Below are 21,511 nucleotides of genomic sequence, written 5' to 3' on the forward strand. Positions count from 1 at the left end.
GAGGAAATTTTATGATAAGTACATATTATCTGGTAAGGGACACTCCGATTGGGACAAAATCTTCAACAGAGACCTGTTTATATGAGATAGACGTAGACTTCTGTGGAAATCTATGTTATTCTTCACATAAAATATTGCTTGTTAGTTTCTACTCTTGTATTTTGACCAAGACTTAGAAAGATGAGTGACTAATATTTGTAGTTTTCAGGACTGCTCTAACTTCGCAATCCTTTTGATATATCAGAAGATAAAGGTGAATCAGATATTAGTTGACGCTTGAATAACATGGGTTTGAATCATGCAGGTCAACTTATATGAAGATTTTTTTCAATAAATTGTACAGTAAATGCATTTTCTTTATAATTTTCTTAATAACTTTTTTTTCTAGCTTTATTTTAAAGATACAGTATATAACATATGTAAAATATGTGTTACTCAACTGTTACGTTATCAGTAAGACTTCTGGTCAACAGTAGGCTATTAGTAGTTAAGTTTCTGGGGAGGTAAAAGTGATATGTGCATTTTTGACTGCAAGGAGGTTCAGTGCTCCTAACCCCCTACCTTGTTCAAGGCTTAATCATAATATTATCAGTAAGCGTCCATGTTATTTTGTGCTTTTATGTTTATACTCTTACTATTAAACTATATGTTATTTTTTGCTTTGTGGTATTTTGATAAGTATACCTTTATAAAATAAGATCTGTAAGCATTAAATTTGTTTAGTTTTTAAGTGTTACATGTTGCAAAATGTTTTGATTTTTTTCTTTTTTAATTATTGAAATAATGAAATCCTTGCATGTTCCCTCATAATCAAATTTGGGAAACTAATTGTCTTATGACTGTTTAAATACTCCCTCTTGATTCAGTCAAACCTTTTGATCAGTAAATGGAATTTCTTTTCTTTGTAGTAAAGTATTCATCTGTGTGGGATATTGCATAAATCTTGGAAGACTGCAGTAAAGTGGCTATGTCTCGGGAACCCAGCCCACCTCTCCCTGGAGATATGTCTACTGGTCCTATAGCAGAAAGCTGGTGTTATACACAGGTACGTGCTGTTAAAAATGCCTTACTTTATATCACTTAAAAATTTTATAGTATTTTGAAAATATTGTAAAGCATTTTGTTAGAGTTACTATAAGTGTTTTTAACGTGACAAGTTAAAAGCAAAAAAGTCATCATTGTAAAAGTGGTTTTCTGAATCTCTTAGGTTAAAGTAGTAAAATTTTCCTACATGTGGACCATTAATAACTTCAGTTTTTGTCGAGAGGAAATGGGTGAAGTGTTAAAAAGTTCAACATTCTCATCTAGCCCCAGTGACAAAATGAAATGGTAAGATTTTTGTTTTGAATTTTTGTTTTTGATATTATCAGCTACTTTATGGTTTTGTTACTGTTTCTTAATGGGTTATATTAGATTTATAGTAAGTTCCTAATAGTATAGAGAATTATAAAGAACTGGAGATATTTAATAGGAGTGCTGTTTGTGATATTTAACAACTAATTTCAGCATTGCCTCTCTTTTTTGAATGTTTTAAGTTTTATATTCCTCCATATGAGCTTGTTGTTTTGTTTTAGGTGCCTGAGGGTAAATCCAAAGGGATTAGATGATGAAAGTAAAGACTACTTGTCCTTATATTTGCTATTAGTCAGCTGCCCAAAAAGTGAAGTTCGAGCAAAATTCAAATTTTCCCTTCTAAACGCCAAAAGGGAAGAAACAAAAGCAATGGGTAAGTGGTTTGGAGTAAAGTCTCTGAGTAACTATGTGTTAACTTATGTACTTTTGCCTAGAAAAGGATATATTTTTTTTCCCCACTGAAATCTGCTTAACCTCAAACGTGCCATGTAGCCATTGTTTCATTCTAAATGCTGGTCTGGACTTACGGTTATTTTAATGAATCTTAGACTTCCTAAGACATGTAAAATTTGTTAAAAATAATATTAAAATTCTACTTTTCATGTCCTGAAACAGTATATACTTGTCACTTAGAAAAATAGTTGCTTTTAGGGCATGGTGCCTGCTTCAATACCTGGCAAATATAATTGGTGTTCAGGAAATAGTTCTCCTTTGCTGTTTTTCCAGATAATAAAATCTGAGGAACAGTGTGAAAGGAGATTGAATGTTCTGGTATTCTGTCACTGGAATTTTTTTTGAGGGATGGACTGAACACTGACCAAGGAAATCAGTTTTTCTTAGTCTCAGGACCTATTAACTTCATTTCAAAGCTTCATGTATATAGCCAACTGAATCTCTTCATAATAGAAGAGCATTGTAGGAAATGTATAGTGTGCCTAGTAGGAAAATATATCATGAACTGCCACATTAAATATTTTTAATTTTACATGATTTCCAGAAGTGAGTCATAGAATCAAGTAATATCATTACCAAAATAAAAAAATAAACCTTCCTCCAGATAAAATTTTAAATAATATCTTTTATTGCCAAAGTAATACATAGTTTTATATATATTTTCCTCATGTCTGACATTTATGGTAGTGGAGTGTCTTGGTTTAGGCTGCTAAACACAAAGTACCATAATAAACAACAGACATTGGCTTCTCACAGATCTGAAGGCTGAAAGTTCAAGATGAGAGTGCCAGCATGGTCAAGTTCTGGTGAAGACCATCTTCTGGGTTGTAGATTGCTGAATTCTCACTGTCTTTATATGGCTGATGGAGCTAGGGAGCTTTGTGGAGTCTCCTTTTTAAGAGCACTAATCACATTCATCACGTCTCTACCCTCATGAACTCATCTAATTCTAATCACTGACCTCCTAATACCATCCTTCAGGGGCATGTGATTACAACATAAGGATTTTGAGGGGATACAAACATTCATTCCATAATGTGGAGTCTTTCTATTAAATTTATTACTTGTTTTCACCTCTAGTTAATACTTTGTGTAACAGATTGTAAATACTTTCTACTGAGGATCTTGTTTATTTTATAATACACAATTCTGTAGTATGCTAGGCATTATTGGTTGTCTTTTAAAAATTGTACTAAAATCATCTTTTAGACTTCATGGAAGTTGTTTTTAGGGATGAGGGGATAGATCTAGGAGTGATAAGAGACTTTGTTTTGTTTTATCGGTTGATGGATCTTTCTCTAGTTGAGTAAAACTTAAATTAGTAGGATAGATGCCCCAGGAACGTTAAAGGATGCCCTGGTGATACAGAGCATCCATTTTTAGAGCGAGAATAAGAAATGAGGGATATGTGTCTATAATCAGGTTTTGATGAGGAGGAATATGGCTATGCCAGTGTATTTTGTTCCTCCTCCATTATTCAAGGGCCCGCACTGTTAGAGAGAGGTCTTGTCCAAGAGTTTTGATACGGCTTTTCTTCCACTTAGAGATACAGAAATCTGAATGTGAGCTGATTGATGGTGGCCAGAATTTGAATACTGCTGTGAAACAATCTTGTCCTGTGTGATATAACTCTTAAGACATTTCATTTATGAACACATATATCTATAATTCTTATAATGGATATATTGGCCAAGTTTAATTTTTGTGCATTTATTTAACTATGTTATCAATTAGATGATTTTTTAATTTGAATTTCTATTCTGTTTTCCACCAGAAAGCCAAAGAGCATATCGGTTTGTACAAGGGAAAGACTGGGGTTTTAAAAAATTCATTCGAAGGGATTTTTTGCTTGACGAAGCTAATGGTCTTTTACCAGACGACAAGCTTACATTATTTTGTGAGGTGGGTATATTTTTTATTTCAAGGAACTCCAAAGTTATATCTCATGATAAACAAAAATACAAAGTAGAACAATATTGAGTATACTTTTCTAAATTTAAGGGTATATTTTTAAAATTAAGTAATTGGTATAATTGATAAGGTTTCATTTGTAAGTGTTTTACTAGTAAGACTAGATTGTTTCAGAAATCAGTGTAGTAAGTAGCTTATCCTGAAAAAACTGTCATGTGTATAGCTATAAATTCTATATGGTAGTTATACTACATCATACTAAATACTTCTTCCTCCTAGGAAGACTATGGATATGTATATTTTTATGAAAATGTGTAAGTATGTTCTTCATTCTGAATAATTCTAACATAGATGTTCATCATTTTTTTATCATTTTCAGGTCGACCATATTAAACATGATTAGTAGTATATCAATTTGAATACATACTGAAATAGATACATAATAATGAAAGTGCCTGAAAAGATTGGGAGGCTTTTTGTTTATTCAGATATTTGGGTTCATTTAATTAGATAAATGTTAGCATTATAAGAAATAGCATCCCAAATTTTTAAAATTTGCCCATGTCTATTCACAAACTTGCAAGGTATATTTATTTGTATAAAATGTCATATTTTAACAGTTACCAGCATAGCCCCTGTAATAATTTACACCTATGATTTGTCGTAATTTGAGGTTGGAATTTGCTTTTGTCATTGTTACCATTACATGGTTTTACTCATACAAATTGTTGCGATTCCTCTTTGGAGTGAATTCAAGGATTATGTTTTGTTACCAATACAGTTTAAAGAGAATATACATAGTTTTATCAAAATGTTTAAGGTAATTGATAGTTTTCATAGGAAAACTGATTGAAAAGTTATGATCAAGTAAACTCAGTGTAAAATATATTTCAGACCAATGAGTTTCTTGGAAGTATGGTAGCTTATTTTAACAGCTACAAAATTAGCCTTAATCTCATTGTAGGAATATGTTGAATTTCTTGGCAACATTATAAACTAATTGTATGATTTTATGCTGTGTCAGAAAAATAATTGAAATGTGGCTCTAGAGACTACATAATGCAAATACAGTGCATCTTATTTCCACTTAGGCAAGTTAAATGAACTGTAGGATGAATTTGTTATGAATATAATTATTTGGTTGGTAAAGCGCATACCGCTAGTGTCTTCAGCAGAGTTTATCATTAAATAATTTGTAGAACAAATACTAAAACATTTGCTGCCAATAGACATATATCCAGAGTAATATTTTAAATAAGTACAGGTTATATTATTTTAAAATTTTAGCATCCTTAATGTAGACTCTTCCAGAATTTTAGCAGTTATCATAAATTCCAACATGTTAAATTTTTTAGGTCATATAATCTTTAAATTTAAAGGACCTTTGAAGTTATGTAATCCAGTTTCAAAAATTTATTGCAGTTAAAAGTCTTTATATAAATAAACTCTTACGAAAATAATTTCTTTTTTGTTGTTGTTGTTAGAATTCAAATAGTGTTAACAGATATTTTCCTAACATATTATATTGGAACCTAGTCAATCAAGAAATTCAGAATGAAGGCTGAAATTAAGATCTTTTTTCAATATATACTTTTGAAGTATGTTTTTTATCTACCTACTAGTGAACTCCTAAAAATATAACCCACCATGACTTGTAAGTTGGCATTGGTCAGATTCAGTTTTGGATAGTTGTAATATGTACCTTTTTACTGATGTAGAGACTTATACTCTGGGCACTGTATTTAGCATCGGTGGGCAAAAAGTAATCTGAACAAACATTCCTCATGCCCTCCACCATTTCTTCCATACCTCTCATTGATGCCCTTCCTTCTACAGCACCTTCAGCACTGCTTGCAGAAGAGGAGGAAGCATTGCACTGCCCTACCTAAAGAACTGCCTCCTCCCCCTCCCCTGCAAGTGGTGCTGTAGACAGGTAAGGCAGTTTGGTGCTACCCTTTTTCTGCAAGACCTAACTTCATCTTGCAACTTCCATATCATGAATCAAGTAGCCAGAGGTAGATATTTCTAGCAGTGTAAAGATCTCTGCCCCTTCTCTCCCTCCCAAAATGATGCAGAAAACAAGACTTGAGGAATACCTTTGAAAAATAGAAAACTGTTTAGATTAGTCCATCTTTTTAAATCCAATAGATTTTTTTTCAAAGATTTTATTTATTTGACAGAGAGATCAGAAGTAGGCAGAGAGGCCAGCAGGGAGAGGGGAAGCAGGCTCCGATGCAGGGCTTGATCCAGGACCCCAAGATCATGACCTGAGCTGAAGGCAGAGGCTTAACCCACTGAGCCACCCAGACACCCAGTTCAATAGATTTTAAACCTCATAGTCTTTAGACCCATAGTATTCCATGATTGCCGAAGATTATGTATATACAGATAGAATATATGTATGTATTGAGTATTTCTTGAAGTTAATTCATTTAGAAGGATACACCGTTTTTCCCATCCTATCTTTTTGTTGCTAAGTTATCACTTCTGTTTTAAAATATTTGTGATAATGGATGGAAGTTAGGTTTTATTCTTTAAAAAGCCCTTTTATGGGGGCACCTGGGTGGCTCAGTGGGTTAAAGCCTCTTGCCTTCGGCTCAGGTCATGATCCCAAGGTCTTGGGATCGAGCCCCACGTTGGGCTCTCTGCTCGGTGGAAAGCCTGCTTCTCTTCCTCTCTCTCTCTCTCTCTCTCTCTGCCTGCCTCTCTCCCCACCTGTGATCTCTTGTTTGTCAAATAAATAAATAAAATCTTAAAAAAAATTAAAATTAAAAAAAAATAAAAGCCCTTTTATACCAAAATGACAACCTTGTTTCTGTCAACCAAATTTTTAAGAAGGATACCTATCTAGGACAGTCAGAAAGTCTAAGATCCGCTATTTTAGAAAATGTGAAATTGGACTATCGAAAGTTTCTCACTGTGGAGCCACTGTGAGGGATCATTAGATAGTTGATTAAGAGTGGCAGAATTTGTACTATGAGGAACCATTGTAAATTCCTAGCTTTTATTTATTTGACAGAGAGAGAGATCACAAGTAGGCAGAGAGACAGGCAGAGAGATTGGAGGAAGCAGACTCCCCACCAAGGAGAGAGCCTGATGCGGGGCTTGATCCCAGGACCCTGGGATCATGACCTGAGCTGAAGGCAGAGGCTTTAACCCTCTGAGCCACCCAGGTGCCCAATTCCTAGCTTTTAAAACTAGTTTGGAGAATTGAGATTTTTTAAAACTGGAAGCATAAGTCCTTCAGTTCACACTATGAGAGACCCAGATTTCTAGGGTAGTCACAGTTGATTAGAATCTGTACGTGTTCATCTTTAGTCTAAATCATAATTCTCACAATTGAGCTAAAACCAAATTTGAAGAACAGTTTTCAGATGTGTTTCATGTTTTGCTTTGCAGCATTTGTCAGTTTTGAATATTATAACTTTGCCTTTTATTTTGAAAAAACAATAATTTAGCCATAGGAAAGAATCTCAGACTTTTTTCTGAATTTTTTACTCTAGGTTCCATTCAGTAAGAATGTTCATTACTTGTGTTTGAATATGTGCTAGAGAAAACTAAATGTTACCGATTTCTTAATTATAGGTATCAAAAAAATAATCAGATTTTGTTCTGTTTAATTCTGTTAATAGGTTGTTAATTTTTGCTGCATAATATACCTTGAATATACCTTGAATATGTGAAATTGGACTATCAAAAGTTTCTCACTGTGGAGCCACTGTGAGGGATCGTTAGATAGTTGATTAAGAGTGGCAAAATTTGAATATACCTTGAAGTATGAAATCTTAATTAAGTCTTAGTTAAAACTTGTGGTCGCCATGATGATACTGTGTAGATGAATGTTAATAATACAACTTCTGAACTATGATTACATATACAAAATAAAAATAAAACATTATCAATATCTGTGCCTCATAAAAATGGCTGTATTTTTTCATTTTATTTTTTCTGTCACCTGATTCTGGCCAAATTTTTCTATTTAATGTATTATTTTGAGTTAGGATAATAGACAATAAATAAAATTTTAAAAATCCTTTCCTAAATTATGTTGTCACATTTTTATGACTTGACTGCATACTTTATACAAGTAATTGAACTAGTCCACTTCTACTGTCTAGAAATTTTTAAGAGCAGTGCTTGATAGGAAGAAGTGAATATTGTTTATGTGATTAAAAAAGTGATCTGTAACTAAACCCTGAATATCAACACCAGCATTTTTTAAGTATCATTAAGTTATAGTAGGTGGCAAAATAGGGTAAATAGGTAGGGATTAGTGAAGTTCTTTATTTCTTTTTTGTAGTCATTTTAGAAACAATTTAGAAGTTTAAACAATTAACAGAATAAAGAACCTTTATTGTTGGATTTTATGTATTTATGTATATATGTACATACACAATATCTTGGCTCTTATATATAGAAAATCATCTCACAGTGTCTTTGCAATAAATCCTTTTTGAACCATAGTTGCATTAAAGTAGCACTACTGATTTTAAAAGATATCCAAAGAAGTATTTGTGTAGTACAAAGAATGGTCTAAAAAAAAAGTATCTTGAGAATTATAGTCTCTAGTCTTCCTTTGATACTGATTGCTAGTGTGATTGACACATTAGTTACCTTCTTTGATCTTCCTTTGAAGTCTGTCTGTAAAACACGGTGATTAAATAAGATGATTTCTATGATATACAGGATTCCAAATAGTTAATAATACAAGTTGTAAAAACAATGGCTAATAAAAATATCCTCAGAAAAATAAAATTTTTCTCTAGAAGTATCTGTTTATTCGCATGTGATACATGTTTATATACATCAGGATGAAGGAGGACTTCCTGAGATTTAATATCTTCAAATATTTTATACTGGGCCATTATTACATGTTCTGTGTTAGCTAACAAATGACCACAAAACTTAGAAGCTTAAAACAGTAGATAACTAACACGTAGCACTAATGCACTAATGGTTCATTTACTCTGAAATATTTGCTTTACTAATTGACTGGTATTTTCTTCCACTTATTAAATGTAATATGAAATTTCTAATATTAGTAACATACTTTTTCTAAAAAGTCATGCACAAGAATCAGTGGTCTTTTAAGAATTTTCAGTACATAGTCATCTTTAATGAGAGAAAATTTAATCCAATTATATTGAAATCTTTATAAAAGCAGTGTTTTAATCATACTAAGTTTTATTTATTATTTCATAGATAAACAGAAGGTCTACAGATTGAACTAAATTGTATTTGTATTATTCTTACTGTTGATTATATTAAAAGATTTCCATGAATTTTAATGAGCACAATGCTTTTGTGAGAATTCTTGTACTTTACAATTTAAATCAATATTACTAGATATTTAAATCAATTTTACTAGAGTCAAAACATGTAGGAATTACACTTAAAATACTTAAGAAATTGCTTGTCATACACTGAAGTTGTATAACCTTTTTTAATATTCTTAAAAAGTCCTTTTGAGTGTGATGGCATGTTTATTACATGTATAATAAACTTTAAATGTTGATAGGTCTTTGGTGTAAGTGAGAAAAATTAAAGAAATTTCTTCCTTCATCTCTCAGAAATGTCTCCTGCTTGTTCAGTTCACCCTCATCTTATGACTTTTATTTTCCTGAGAAATAGTTTTTGTGATTAATTTAATGACCAAGCATTCCAACCAATCGATAAGTCATCTATTTACATAAAATGTCACTTGAAAATGATCTAGTGTTTCTGATCTTTTTCTAGTCTCTCCTTTAAATTGTATCCTTAAATTTAGTTCCCAGTGTTAACATTTATGATCAGGAGTACTTTGAATTATCCAGATGATTTTAATGATAAGAAATCTAAGTATAGACTTAATTACTGATACTAATTTATAAAAGTGTTTTTCTTGCTGTCCCTTTTTTATTAGGTGAGTGTGGTCCAAGATTCAGTAAATATATCAGGACATACTAATACAAATACTTTGAAGGTGCCTGAATGTCGACTAGCAGAAGATTTAGGTAATCTCTGGGAAAACACAAGATTTACAGATTGCAGTTTTTTTGTGAGAGGACAAGAATTTAAAGCTCATAAGTCTGTACTTGCAGGTACTTTTCAACTTTTGGGCTATATTGTACATTTTTTCCATACATCTGTACATTAAATAATGATGCTTAATCTTGTTACAGCTCGATCCCCAGTTTTTAATGCAATGTTTGAACATGAAATGGAAGAAAGCAAAAAGGTAAACATGGTTTAAAGGCTAATATTTAATTTGTGCTAATGTAGAATAGTGAAATGTATGTTTTGAAAGTAACGGTTCATGTTCTCATTGTTACATTACGATTTTAGAAATAGAGGGATAGGGAAAAAATGTTCTGTAATAGAACAATAGATGTAGCCTAATGTGGGTGAATATTCCAAATAATAGCTATTTTGATGTCCATCTGGTGGCAAAATAAGTGGGTAGTTCTTATCCAAAAGAGTGGTTCTGGTCCATAGCTATTTGAGATTTTTCTAGTTAAGATGTTTATTCTTCTTTTCTAAGCTATTCATTGATTTTGGAATTCTGCATTCTTTTTACCACTAAAATAAGATATTTATTAGATTTTTTTTAAAAATGACATAAATTACATCAGTGTTATTGTATGTCTGCTGTAACCAATATCTCTTTGGTTTTCCCAAATGTTTGTCCTTCACTGTTGTCTTAAAATGTAGTCAGATTAAAGATCAGAAATTGATTCTTTGCTGGTTACATTACATAGCAGCCTTCATGCTCTAACTAGATAACTCCAAAGTTTACTTATATGGCTCTCCATTCTTTCTGTAGAACTAAAGGCTGCAGCAAATAGCTGCTTTCTTTCCTTGGATTGTTGTTCTGCCAGATGCTATGATTAGCTTTCTGATGACTACCATACAAGGAAACATGAATAATGTCAAATATTATTGTCAGCAAAGGGTCAGAAAAGTCTGGTCTGGTTTAGTGTTGGATGTTTAGCTTCATTGATCCCTTGAAGGGAAATCAGATACAAAGATGTAGGAATAAAAAAGGGATTACTGCTCAAAAAAAAGTGGGGGAGAGGGATTACTGCTCATTGGACTTGAGTATGTTTTGAGCAAAGAGGTGATAGGCCCAGAGATAGTATGACATGTCATTTTTGCAAAAGGGAGAGTTTCAAGGTAGTGGCTGTGGAATTATATGAAATACCTGACCCTGCTTTTGCTTAGTGCTAGGAATAGCACCATTGGTTTTAGGGTCATAGGCATTATGCTATGACCTTGGAATTCAACAAAGAAAAAACTAATAGCTGTCTTCTTCTAAGAGAGAGGTTAAAAACTGAACACACATATTTTGTTTGGCCTAAAGACTTTTGTTTGTTTGTTTGTTTACTCTTTTTTAATTGAAAAATTGAGGTTTTATGTGCCTACATGACAGTACTTGTCTGGGTATACTTCTGTTAGACCTGCTTGCTTCACTTTGCCTGCTTAGCTTACTGAAGATTTACTTATCTCCATTTTAAAGTAGAGTTTAAATAGAGCATTTGGGTGCAGATTTAGTTAAATTATTATCAGAGTTTTGCTTTGGTTCATTTGTGCGTGTGTATGTTCTTTAAGTGTAACTTTTTTATGTTGTTTTCAATATCAGAATCGAGTGGAAATAAATGATGTAGACCCTGAGGTTTTTAAAGAAATGATGAGATTCATTTACACAGGGAAAGCACCAAACCTTGACAAAATGGCTGACAACTTGTTGGCAGCTGCAGACAAAGTAAGTAATTAGGTCTTAAAAAGCTGAAAAATCTCCTCAACTTGTTTTATCTAGAAAGCTATCATCAAAGAAAAACTCCACAAATAACTTAAAATATTGAAGAATTAATTTATACTATTTATAGATGGCTCTTGAGCATATTATGAAATAGCAGACATTGAAGATAATATGGAAATTAGATTTTTTTAAATCAATAAGGCATAAAAATATCTTGAACTAGTTAGAATATATAAATAAAATAATAAGATAAAAAAGAAGAAAATATTGGATTTTTTTCTAACTTAATTCCCAGTATTCAGACATTTATTTTTTAACATAACACAGAAAGAGAAAAAAAAATGTTAATGTTATATAATGTTCTTTTGTAATGGTGATTTTTTTTTAAAGAAAATTTATGTATTTATTAGAAGGAGAGAATGTGCCCATGAGTGGGGTGGGGAAGAGACAGAGAGAGGGGGAGAAGCAGACTCTCCGCTGAGGAGGAGTCCAACATGAGACTTGATCCCAGGACCCCGAGATCATGACCTGAGCTGAAGTCAGACGCCCAAACAATTGAGCCACCCAGGTGCCCCTATAATGGTGATTTCTTGAAGTTTGAGAATCAATGCAAAAATGCCAGAAAATCTCAAATCCCATTAGTTCTCAATCCTGAAGGACATCGGGAGATTTTTCTGAAAAGTATTGATGTTCATGCCATTTATATCTCTATATATAATATGTAAGTTTATGCATACGCCTTTGTGTGTGAATATGTGCATGTATATATTCGTACATATATACACATAGACAGAGGGAAAGAGAGAGTATGTGATATTGTACTTTTTTTTTCTTTTTAAGATTTTATTTATTTATCTGACAGAGAGTACAGAGAGAGGGAGAAGCAGGCTCCTCACGGAGCAGGGAGCCCAACCTGGGGCTCAATCCCTGGACCCTGGGATCATGATCCAAGCTGAAGTCAGAATTTAACCAACTGAGCCACCGGGGCACCCCAATATTGTACTTGTTTTATAAAATATTACCAGCGGGGCCTTAGAATCTGTTATTTCTTTTATTGCCCCAAGTTGTTATTTAAATTTTTGTTAGTTAGCATACAGTATAATATTAGTTTCAGATGTACAACATGATGATTCAGCAATTCATATATCACCTGGTGCTCAACACAAGTGCCCTCCTTTATTCCCATCATCCATTTAACCCATCCCCCATCTACTTCCCTTCTAGTAGCTAGTTTATTCTCTGTAGTTAAGACTCTGTTTCTTGATTTGCCTCTCTCTGTTGTTTTTTTCTCTCTTTGCTCATTTGTTTGTTTCTTAAATTCCACATATAAGTGAAAACATACAGTGGTTTTTTCACTTAGCATAGTACTCTCTGGCCCCATTCATGTCACTGCAAATGACAGGATTTTTTTTTTTTTTTTGGCTGAGTATTATTCCATTCTGTATATATCACAACTTCATTACTCATTCATCCATCGGTGGACACTTGGGCTATTTTCTTAAATTGACTATTCTTGATAATACTGCCATAAACATCAGGGTGCATGTATTCCTTTGAGTCAGTATTTTTGTATTTTCTATTTTTAACTTTTTGAGGAACTTCCATACTGTTTTCCAAAGTGGCTCTACCAGTTTGTATTCCCACCAACAGTGCAAGAGAGTTCCTGTTTCTCCACATCTTCACCAACTCCTCTTGTTTCTTATGTTGTTGATTTTAGCCATTCTGACAAATGTGAGGTGATACCTCATTTCAGTTTTGATTTGAATTTTCCTGATAATGAGTGATGTTGAGCATCTTTTAATTGGTCTGTTGGCCATGTGGATGTCTTTGGAAAAATGTCTGTCTTCTGCCCATTTTTAAATTTATAAGTTCTTAAATATATAAGCTCTTCATATATTTTGGATATTAACCTCTTACTGGATATATCATTTGCGGATATCTTCTCCCATTCTGTAGGTTGCCTTTTAGTTTTGTGGATTGTTTCATTTGCTTTCAGAAGCTTTTTATTTTGATGAAGACCCAGTACTTTACTTTTGCTTTTGTTTCCTTTGTGTTAGGAGACATATGCAGAAGGAAGTTGTTACAGCCAATGTCAAAGAGGTTACTGCCTGTGTTCTCTTCTAGGATTTTTGTGGTTTCAGGTCTCACATTTAGGTCTTTCATTTTGAATTTATTTTTGTGTATGGTATAAGCTAGTGGTCCAGTTTCATTCTTTTGCATGTTGCTGTCCAGTTTTCCCAACACAGTTTGTTGAAGAGGCAGTCTTTTTCCCATTGGATGTTCTTTCCTGCTTTGTTGAACATCAGTTGATATATGATTGTGGATACATTTTGGGGTTCTCTATTCTGTTCCATTGTTCTTTGTGTCTGTTTTTGTGCCAGTACCATACTGCTTTAATTATTACAGCTTTTTTAATACAACTTGAAGTCCAGAATTGTGATGCCTCCAGCTTTACTTTTCTGTTTTAAGGTTGCTTTGGCTATTCAGGGTCTCTTGTAGTCCTGTATTAGTTTTATGATTGATTGTTCTAGCTCTCCAGAGAATGCTACTGATATTTTGATAGGGATTGCATTAAATGTGTAGATTGCTTTGGGTAATAAAACATTTTAACAATATTTGTTCTTCCAGTCCATGAGCATGGAATATATTTCCATTTCTTTGTGCTATCCTAAGTTTTTTCATTAGTGCTTTCCATTCTTCAGAGTACAGGTCTTTCACCTCTTTGGTTAGGTTTATTCCAGAGTATCTTATCATTTTTGGTGCATTTGTAAATGACATTGATTCCTTAATTTCTCCCTCTGCCACTTCATTATTGGTATATAGAAATACAACAGATGGTTTTATGATGATTTTGTATCCTGAGACTTTACTGAATTCATGCATCAGTTCTAGCAGTTTCTTGGTGGAGTCCCGTCTTCTGCAAATAGGGAAAGTTTTACTACTTCCATGCTGTTTTAGATGCCTTTTATTTTTTGTTGTTGTTGTCTCCTTGCCATGGCAGAAACTTCCAGTACTATGTTAGTGAGAGTAGACATCCTTGTCTTCTTGTTCCTTAACATAGGGAAAGTCTCTCGGTTTTTCCCCCAGTGAGGATATTAGCTGTGGGGTTTTCATATATGGTCATTGTATGTTGAGATGTGTTCCCTTTAAACCTAATTTTTTAAGGGTTTTTATCAGGAATGCATTTTGTATTTGTCAAATATCTTTTCTGCACCTATTGAAATGATCATACAGTTCTTCTCCTTTCTTTTATTAATGTGATCTGTCATGTTGATAGATTTATGAATACTGAACCAAACTTGCAGCTCAGGAATAAATTCCACTTGATTGTGGTGAATGATTTTTTTTTAATGTATTGGATTCAGTTTGCTAGGATTTTCATATCTGTGTTCATCAGGGATATTGACCTGTAGTACTCCTTTTTAGCGGTGTCTTCATCTGGTTTTGGTATCTGTAATATTGGCCTCATAGAATGAAAGTGGAAGTTTTCCTTCTTTTTCTGTTTTTTAAAATAGTTTGAGAAGAATAGGTATTAACTCTTATTTGAATGCTTGGTAGAATTTGCCTGTGAAGCCATCTATCTGAGCCTGGACTTTTGTTGTTACAAGTTTTTTGATTACTGATTCATTTCTTTGCTGGTTATCAGTCTCTTCAACTTTTCTATTTATTCCTGTTTTAGTTTGGCGATTATTATGGCAGTTATGTCTTCTGTTCCTGAAAGTAATGGCCTAATGAAGAAGAAGTTATGTAGTGCCCAGGGTCTGGCACTTCCAGGGCACATCTCAAGTGTGTTGTGCATGTGGTTCACTGTTGTATTCTGGTCACTCTGTCCTTTAAGCCAGTTGTCCACAAGACTCTCCTTCTTTGCTGGAGGCCATGTTTCATCCCTAATGTAGATGTGGCTTATTTTAACTAGCTATGCTCTGGGCTGTTTGTGAAATGGGACTTGACACTGCTTCATCTGGAACTGAGGCCCTGCGAAACTATGGGCAGGGTTTGTGCTGATTTTCCGGAGGGAGGGCCTGCTATGTTGGGACTGACCGAAGCTTGACTGAGAAGGGTGGTCCTGCTGGAGTGCAAGGGAGTGGGGCTTGGTGTTAGCAAGTAAGGCAGCCAATGTGGATGCAGTGTTGGGTCTGTATTTATGCTGAGGGGTGGGGGAGTTAACTGGCACTGACTAGCTCCTTTGTTCTAGGAGAAGTGTCGCTGTGAATGCTTCCTCTCAGGGCTATACTCAGAGAAAAGCAAATAATGTGACCCTGATGTGTCCCAGACATTCTTCAGATAGCTGTTTTCACACAACCTACCCCTGGGTTCTTTGTCTGCCTTCTGTCCAGGAGCAGGGCATTACCCTCCAAACTCTATCCTAGCCAAGCCCACAGAACTCTAGCCCCACTTATTGCAAGAAGTCATGAAATTCAGGTCCTCTCATTTTACAACCCATCATTTTTGGAGAAACATTCCCTTTTGAATTCCTCTGTGTGCTCCTCTCTCCCTCATCCTTCTCCATGACTGCAACTGCCTCCCCTCTACAGCACCCACAGTCCATTCTCCACCAAGTCAGGTCTCCACACTTCCTACCTTTATAAGTGTGGCCTCTTCTCTCCCTTTAGTTGTGGAGTTTGTTCTTTCAGTCTTCTAGACTATTCCTGGGGTATTTAGGATAATCTGATAGTTACCTAGTTGTGTTTGTGGGACAGGAGGAGCCTAGAGTCCTTCTACTCTGTTGCCATATTTCTCTCAAGCTGGAATCTATTAATTTCTTAAAACTACATGTGAACCATAGCTATCTCAATAAAAATTTAAATTTAAAATGACATTTGCAGTAGCATCAAAAATATTAAATATATACGCATATATCTAGCAAAAGATGTCAAAAGACTGAACTGATAATTACAAGACATTGATAAGTGAAATTCAGGGACTACCTGAATAAATAAAAAGAGAAATTTTGGGGGGTGCCTGGGTGGCTCAGTCGTTAAGCGACTGCCTTTGGCTCAGATCATAATCTCAGGGTCTTGGGATCAAGCCCCATATGGGGGGGGGGTCCCTGCTCAGCGGGAAGCCTCCTCCCTGCCCCACTCCCCCTGCTTGTGTTCCCTATCTCCCTGTGTCTGTCAAATAAATTTTAAAAACTTTAAAAAAAATTTTTTTGTTGTTCATGGATCAGTAGTCTCAGTATTAAAATTTCAGTTCTTAAAATTCACTAGTAGAACCAACATGTCCTTAGCAGGTTTTTTTTGTTTTGTTTTGTTTTTTGACAAGTGGATATAAAATTTACGTGCAAGTGCAAGAGCCTAGAACAGTTAGATAACTTTGAAAAAGAGATCAAAATGAAAGGCTAAAACTACATGATAACAAGTCTTCCTATAAAGCTTCAGGATTTAAGGGGCTCCTGGGTGTCTCAGTCAGTTAAGCGTCTGCCTTTGGCTCAGGTCATGATCCTGGGGTCCTGGGTTCAAGCTCTGGCATCAGGTTCCCTGCTCAGTAGGGAGCCTGCTTCTCTCTCTCCTGCTGCTCCGCCTGCTTATGCTCTCTCCCTCTCCCTCTCTCTCCAATAAATAAATAAAATATTTTTAAAAAGTAAATAAAGCTTCAGGATTTAAGAAGTGTATTGGTTACAAGATAGACAACTTATTGGAACAGAATGGAAAGTACAGAAATAGACTGTTACATATATTGATACCTAATTTTTGATAAACGTGAAAAGACAATTCAGTGAAGAAGGAATAGTCTTTTCAACAAGTGATACTAGAACAATTGGATACCTATATGCCTGAAAGAAAAAAAAAATACGAACTTCTTATATGAACTTTAAGCCCAATACAAAAAGTAATGCAAAATGGATTATAAATCTAAAACTTAAAACTTTGAAGAGAAAACATAGGATAAAGTCTTCATAGTCTTGTGTTAGGCAAAGACTTTTGAGCTATCACACCAAAAAACAATACATAAAAGAAAAATTGATAAATTAGGCTTAAGTAAAGTTTTAAAACTTCAGAAAACACATAATGAAAAGACAACACAAACTAGGAGAAAATACTTTGCAAAGCATCTATACAGTTAGCAGCTTTTATTCAGAATATAGCTGCTAAAAGACTGTTTTTTTTAAAAAGATTTATTTATTTATTTATTTTAGAGAGAGAAAGAGCACATAAGCAGAGGGAGGGGCTGAGAAAGAGAGAGAGGATCTCAAGCAGACTCCTTGCTGAGTGTGGGGCCTGATGTGGAGCTTGATCTCACAACCCTAACATCAGGATGTGAGCCAAAATCAAGAGTTGCCTGCCTAACTGACTGAGCCACCCAGGCACCCCGGCTAAAGGACTTTTGCATTCAAACTATATAAAGAACTGCCAAAATTCAATTATAAGAAAACAATATTTTTTTAAAGGAAATATGTATTTCCTTTTTTTTTAAGATTTTATTTGAGAAAGAGCTCGAGCCAGGGGAGGCAGGGGAGTGGTTAGAGGGAGAAGCAGACTCCCCTCTGAGCAGGGAGCCTGATTCAGGACTCAGTCCCAAGACCCTGGGATCATGACCTGACCTGAAGACTGATGCTTAACTGACTGAGCCATCCAGGTGCCCAACAATGTTATTTCTAAAAATAGAGAAAATATTTGAACAGACATTTTCTCAGTTAATGTCAGTTAACTATTTCAAAAGATACTCAACATCATTAGTTATTAGGGGAAGGTAAATTAAAACCATATGAGTTATTTCTACACATGTATTGTAATAGCTAAGATTACAAAGACCACATTAAGTATGGTCAAGGATGTGTAAGTTAGAACTTTTATACACTGCTGATGGAAATGTAACATGTTACAACCACTTTGAAAGATTGGTGACTTCTTAAAAGTTTCACACCATGTGATCTAGTGAGTCTACTATTTTATCTAAGAGGGAAAAAAAGCGTATTCCCATACAGTGACTTATATGTGAGTATTTATAGAAGCTTTATTTGTAATAGCTAAAAACTGGAAACACCCAAATGTTTATCAACAGAGGCATGCAGAAACAAATATGGTATGTCTTTATGCAATGGAATTTTTTTTTAGCAATAAAAAACATTGAACTGTTGATAAAATAGCAAACATGCATGAATCTCAGAATAAATTTCTGAGTAGAAGAAGCCAGTCAAAAATGAGTACATATTTTATGATTCCATTTATAGAAGACACCAGAAAATGCAAACTACAGCAGTAGAGAGCACATCAGAGGTTTAGCCGGGGGTAGGGTGAAAGGGGAGGATTACCAAGAGGTAGGAAGAAACTTTTAGAGATGTTGAATATGTTCAGTGTCATGTTTTAATAATGGTTATATGTTATAAACTTACCAAAGTATAAACTTCAAATATGTGCAGTTTGCTATATATCACTTATACTTCAATAAAGCTGCTAAAGTTATCATAATAACTAAAGAAGTTATCAAAATTATTTTTTCAGCTTTATAATTCATTCTTCAAGATTGAGCAGTGGCAACATACAGGTACCTCCTGGTACACTTCGGCATTTAAAATGGAGAAGAGGGCGCCTGGGTGGCTCAGTGGTTAAGCCGCTGCCTTCGGCTCAGGTCATGATCTCAGGGTCCTGGGATCGAGTCCCGCATCGGGCTCTCTGCTCAGCAGGGAGCCTGCTTCCTCCTCTCTCTCTCTCTGCCTGCCTCTCTGCCTACTTGTGATTTCTCTCTGTCAAATAAATAAATAAAATCTTTAAAAAAAAAAATGGAGAAGAGAAATTCACTCATTAAGAGTATTGAGCAAGAAAGATTTTTTTAAAGGAATAAACCTGTTTTAAAAATTGACAGTATGTATTTTGCATAAATTGAAATTTCCTAAAGAAAATTAGTCTTTCTCTTGAATTCATTCAAGAGAATCTTAACATTAATCTTCTTAATATTTATTCAAGAACATCTTCTTAATATTAGGTTAAAATAACTTTGAGGGTTTTTTTTTTATTATTATTCTCGGTCATAGGGGCACCTGCATGCCTCAGTCCGTTAAGCATCGGCCTTAGGCTCAGGTCTTGATCCCGCAGTCCTAGGATCAAGTCCCATATCAGTCTCTCTGATCGGTGGGGAGTCTGCTTCTCCCTCTGTCCCCACCCCCCACTCATGCGTGCTCACGCGTGCACGTGCTTTCTCTGTCTCAAAAATAAATAATTTTTAAAAAATAAAAAACCTTTTCTTAATTCTCAGTTCAGAGTATAATGTGCTTTAACCTTATTTTCTAGTTTACAGATACCAAGTGTTTTCTAAATTACAAATACCAAGTGTTTAAAACTTGGTAGTTTGAGTAAATGTTTAATTGTTTTGTTTTCCTTTTGAATAGTACGCACTGGAACGGCTGAAGGTCATGTGTGAAGAAGCTTTGTGTTGTAACCTCTCAGTAGAAAATGTTGCTGATACCCTTGTCCTTGCAGATTTGCACAGTGCAGAACAGTTGAAAGCACAAGCCATAGACTTTATTAATAGGTAAGCTATGCCTGTATTTCAGTGGGCATGACACCTTCAACATTTCTTCACCGGACTTTTTTTTAAGTGTGTTTAAATCTTCAATGCAGGTGCAGTGTACTTCGACAGCTTGGGTGTAAAGATGGGAAAAACTGGAACAGCAAGTAAGATGACATCAGTTTCTGACTTAAAGTTGATCTGCATACATGAAATTAAGTGTTTGCATAGCCTTTTGCCCATCTGCATAAGTATGAATCCAAATATTAGTTACATGAAGTAAACTGCCAGTTATTTTAAAAATTAGTAATTTGACTTAGTGGATTCTTGAGGCTATGCTTCCTTGTAGATCAGCTTCTAATGTGAACTGGGATCGACATTTTAATTTCTTATGCATATATGCTTATAGTATATAACTGAGTCCAGGTATTTCAATGGCTATTGGAGATCCTTTCCCTGCCCCTTCAGAAAGCATTTCTAAAAATGTGGGAAATACTCATTTTATCCTCTAAGGCGTGTTCCTCCAGATTTGCTTAGAAAGTCTTTATATTTGAATGCTCATCTACTGCTTCTTAGGTTAGCCAAGTAACTTGAATCATATAGTATTTTAGACTAGCTCCTGGTTCAATTTGTTCTTTTCTTTCTCTGATGAAACTGTAAGAGGTATGATAGTTGTTACATGTTTTTAAGCCTGGGCCTTCTGAGTATGAACCACTAGAACTTATTATTCCCTTCTTATGTTTTCTTCTCTCATTTTTAGAATGATTTGTCTATGTTTTATAATTTTTCAAAATCAAAGAAGCGTTGATGGTGTAAAGAATTTGTCCTGCTTTTGGTTAGTATTTACCTGTAAACCCTTCAGTTAGTTCTATTTTCACATATTATCAAAAGTTGATATAAGTGAAAAAAGACAGTGTTAGAAACAATAAAATGAGTGTTGACCATTTAATTATTTCCCATTGTTTTCATCTATGACCACTTTTAAGTTACTGGTTGTTCTGTATATTGATTGGTGTGTGATAATATATTATCATCATGGCATTTGATCCTAAAAAATATATTTGAATCAAAAATATAATGTTTTAGCTGTAAATGATAATTTTGTGATCCTTTGTACTTAGCCACTTTCAAGTTCTAATTGTATTCTGTTAAGAAAATATTACATTGAACAACTTTTTTACACTGTCAACAAATGTTGGTTTATTTCACATCCCTTCAAGAAGCTGTTGTAGATGCAGATCTTCAATAGATATTTTGTTGAATTAAATAAATGAAAATGCCAGGTATATTGATAGGTATCTTTGTGATTCTGAACAATTAGTTGAAATTATAAACACAATGACATAGAGCTAATATAATGTCAGGCAAATTTAAAAAGTTGTTTTATTGTTATTAGCTACTGTTTAGTTCCACAAACATTTACCTAGTATTCTTATGTCTCGAGCACCATGCTAAGGAGTTTCATATAAAAATGATTAGGAAAAATCTTCTCTTGAGAATTTTATCTATTGATACAAACTAAGTACATGAATATGTTATTATAATGTGGTAAGTAATGTGATAAAGGAAGATATGTACAGGGCACTGGATAAAGGTTGGATGGTTTAG

At 34.2% G+C, this 21,511-nt stretch overlaps 1 protein-coding gene across 9 annotated transcripts in view; it reads left to right on the forward strand.

The window, feature by feature from the left end:
* Nucleotides 1-21,511, forward strand: part of SPOPL (speckle type BTB/POZ protein like) — a 64,878-nt gene that overhangs the window by 38,279 nt on the left and 5,088 nt on the right. For 6 of the 9 annotated variants that reach the window (XM_059166746.1, XM_059166747.1, XM_059166745.1 and 3 more), the window contains 10 exons: nucleotides 909-1,045; nucleotides 1,208-1,329; nucleotides 1,575-1,726; nucleotides 3,581-3,708; nucleotides 9,620-9,797; nucleotides 9,879-9,934; nucleotides 11,336-11,458; nucleotides 19,785-19,927; nucleotides 20,017-20,070; nucleotides 20,664-20,738. In XM_059166746.1, the coding sequence (XP_059022729.1) occupies nucleotides 968-1,045; nucleotides 1,208-1,329; nucleotides 1,575-1,726; nucleotides 3,581-3,708; nucleotides 9,620-9,797; nucleotides 9,879-9,934; nucleotides 11,336-11,458; nucleotides 19,785-19,927; nucleotides 20,017-20,070; nucleotides 20,664-20,738 (1,109 nt within the window). In that variant the 5' untranslated portion in view covers nucleotides 909-967. The remainder of the gene's footprint in view (nucleotides 1-908; nucleotides 1,046-1,207; nucleotides 1,330-1,574; nucleotides 1,727-3,580; nucleotides 3,709-9,619; nucleotides 9,798-9,878; nucleotides 9,935-11,335; nucleotides 11,459-19,784; nucleotides 19,928-20,016; nucleotides 20,071-20,663; nucleotides 20,739-21,511) is intronic. The other 3 variants (XM_059166752.1, XM_059166750.1, XM_059166753.1) reach the window with 3 other exon arrangements.

This window comes from Mustela lutreola, chromosome 3, assembly GCF_030435805.1.
Source record: "Mustela lutreola isolate mMusLut2 chromosome 3, mMusLut2.pri, whole genome shotgun sequence".
Classification (NCBI taxonomy): domain Eukaryota; kingdom Metazoa; phylum Chordata; class Mammalia; order Carnivora; family Mustelidae; genus Mustela; species Mustela lutreola.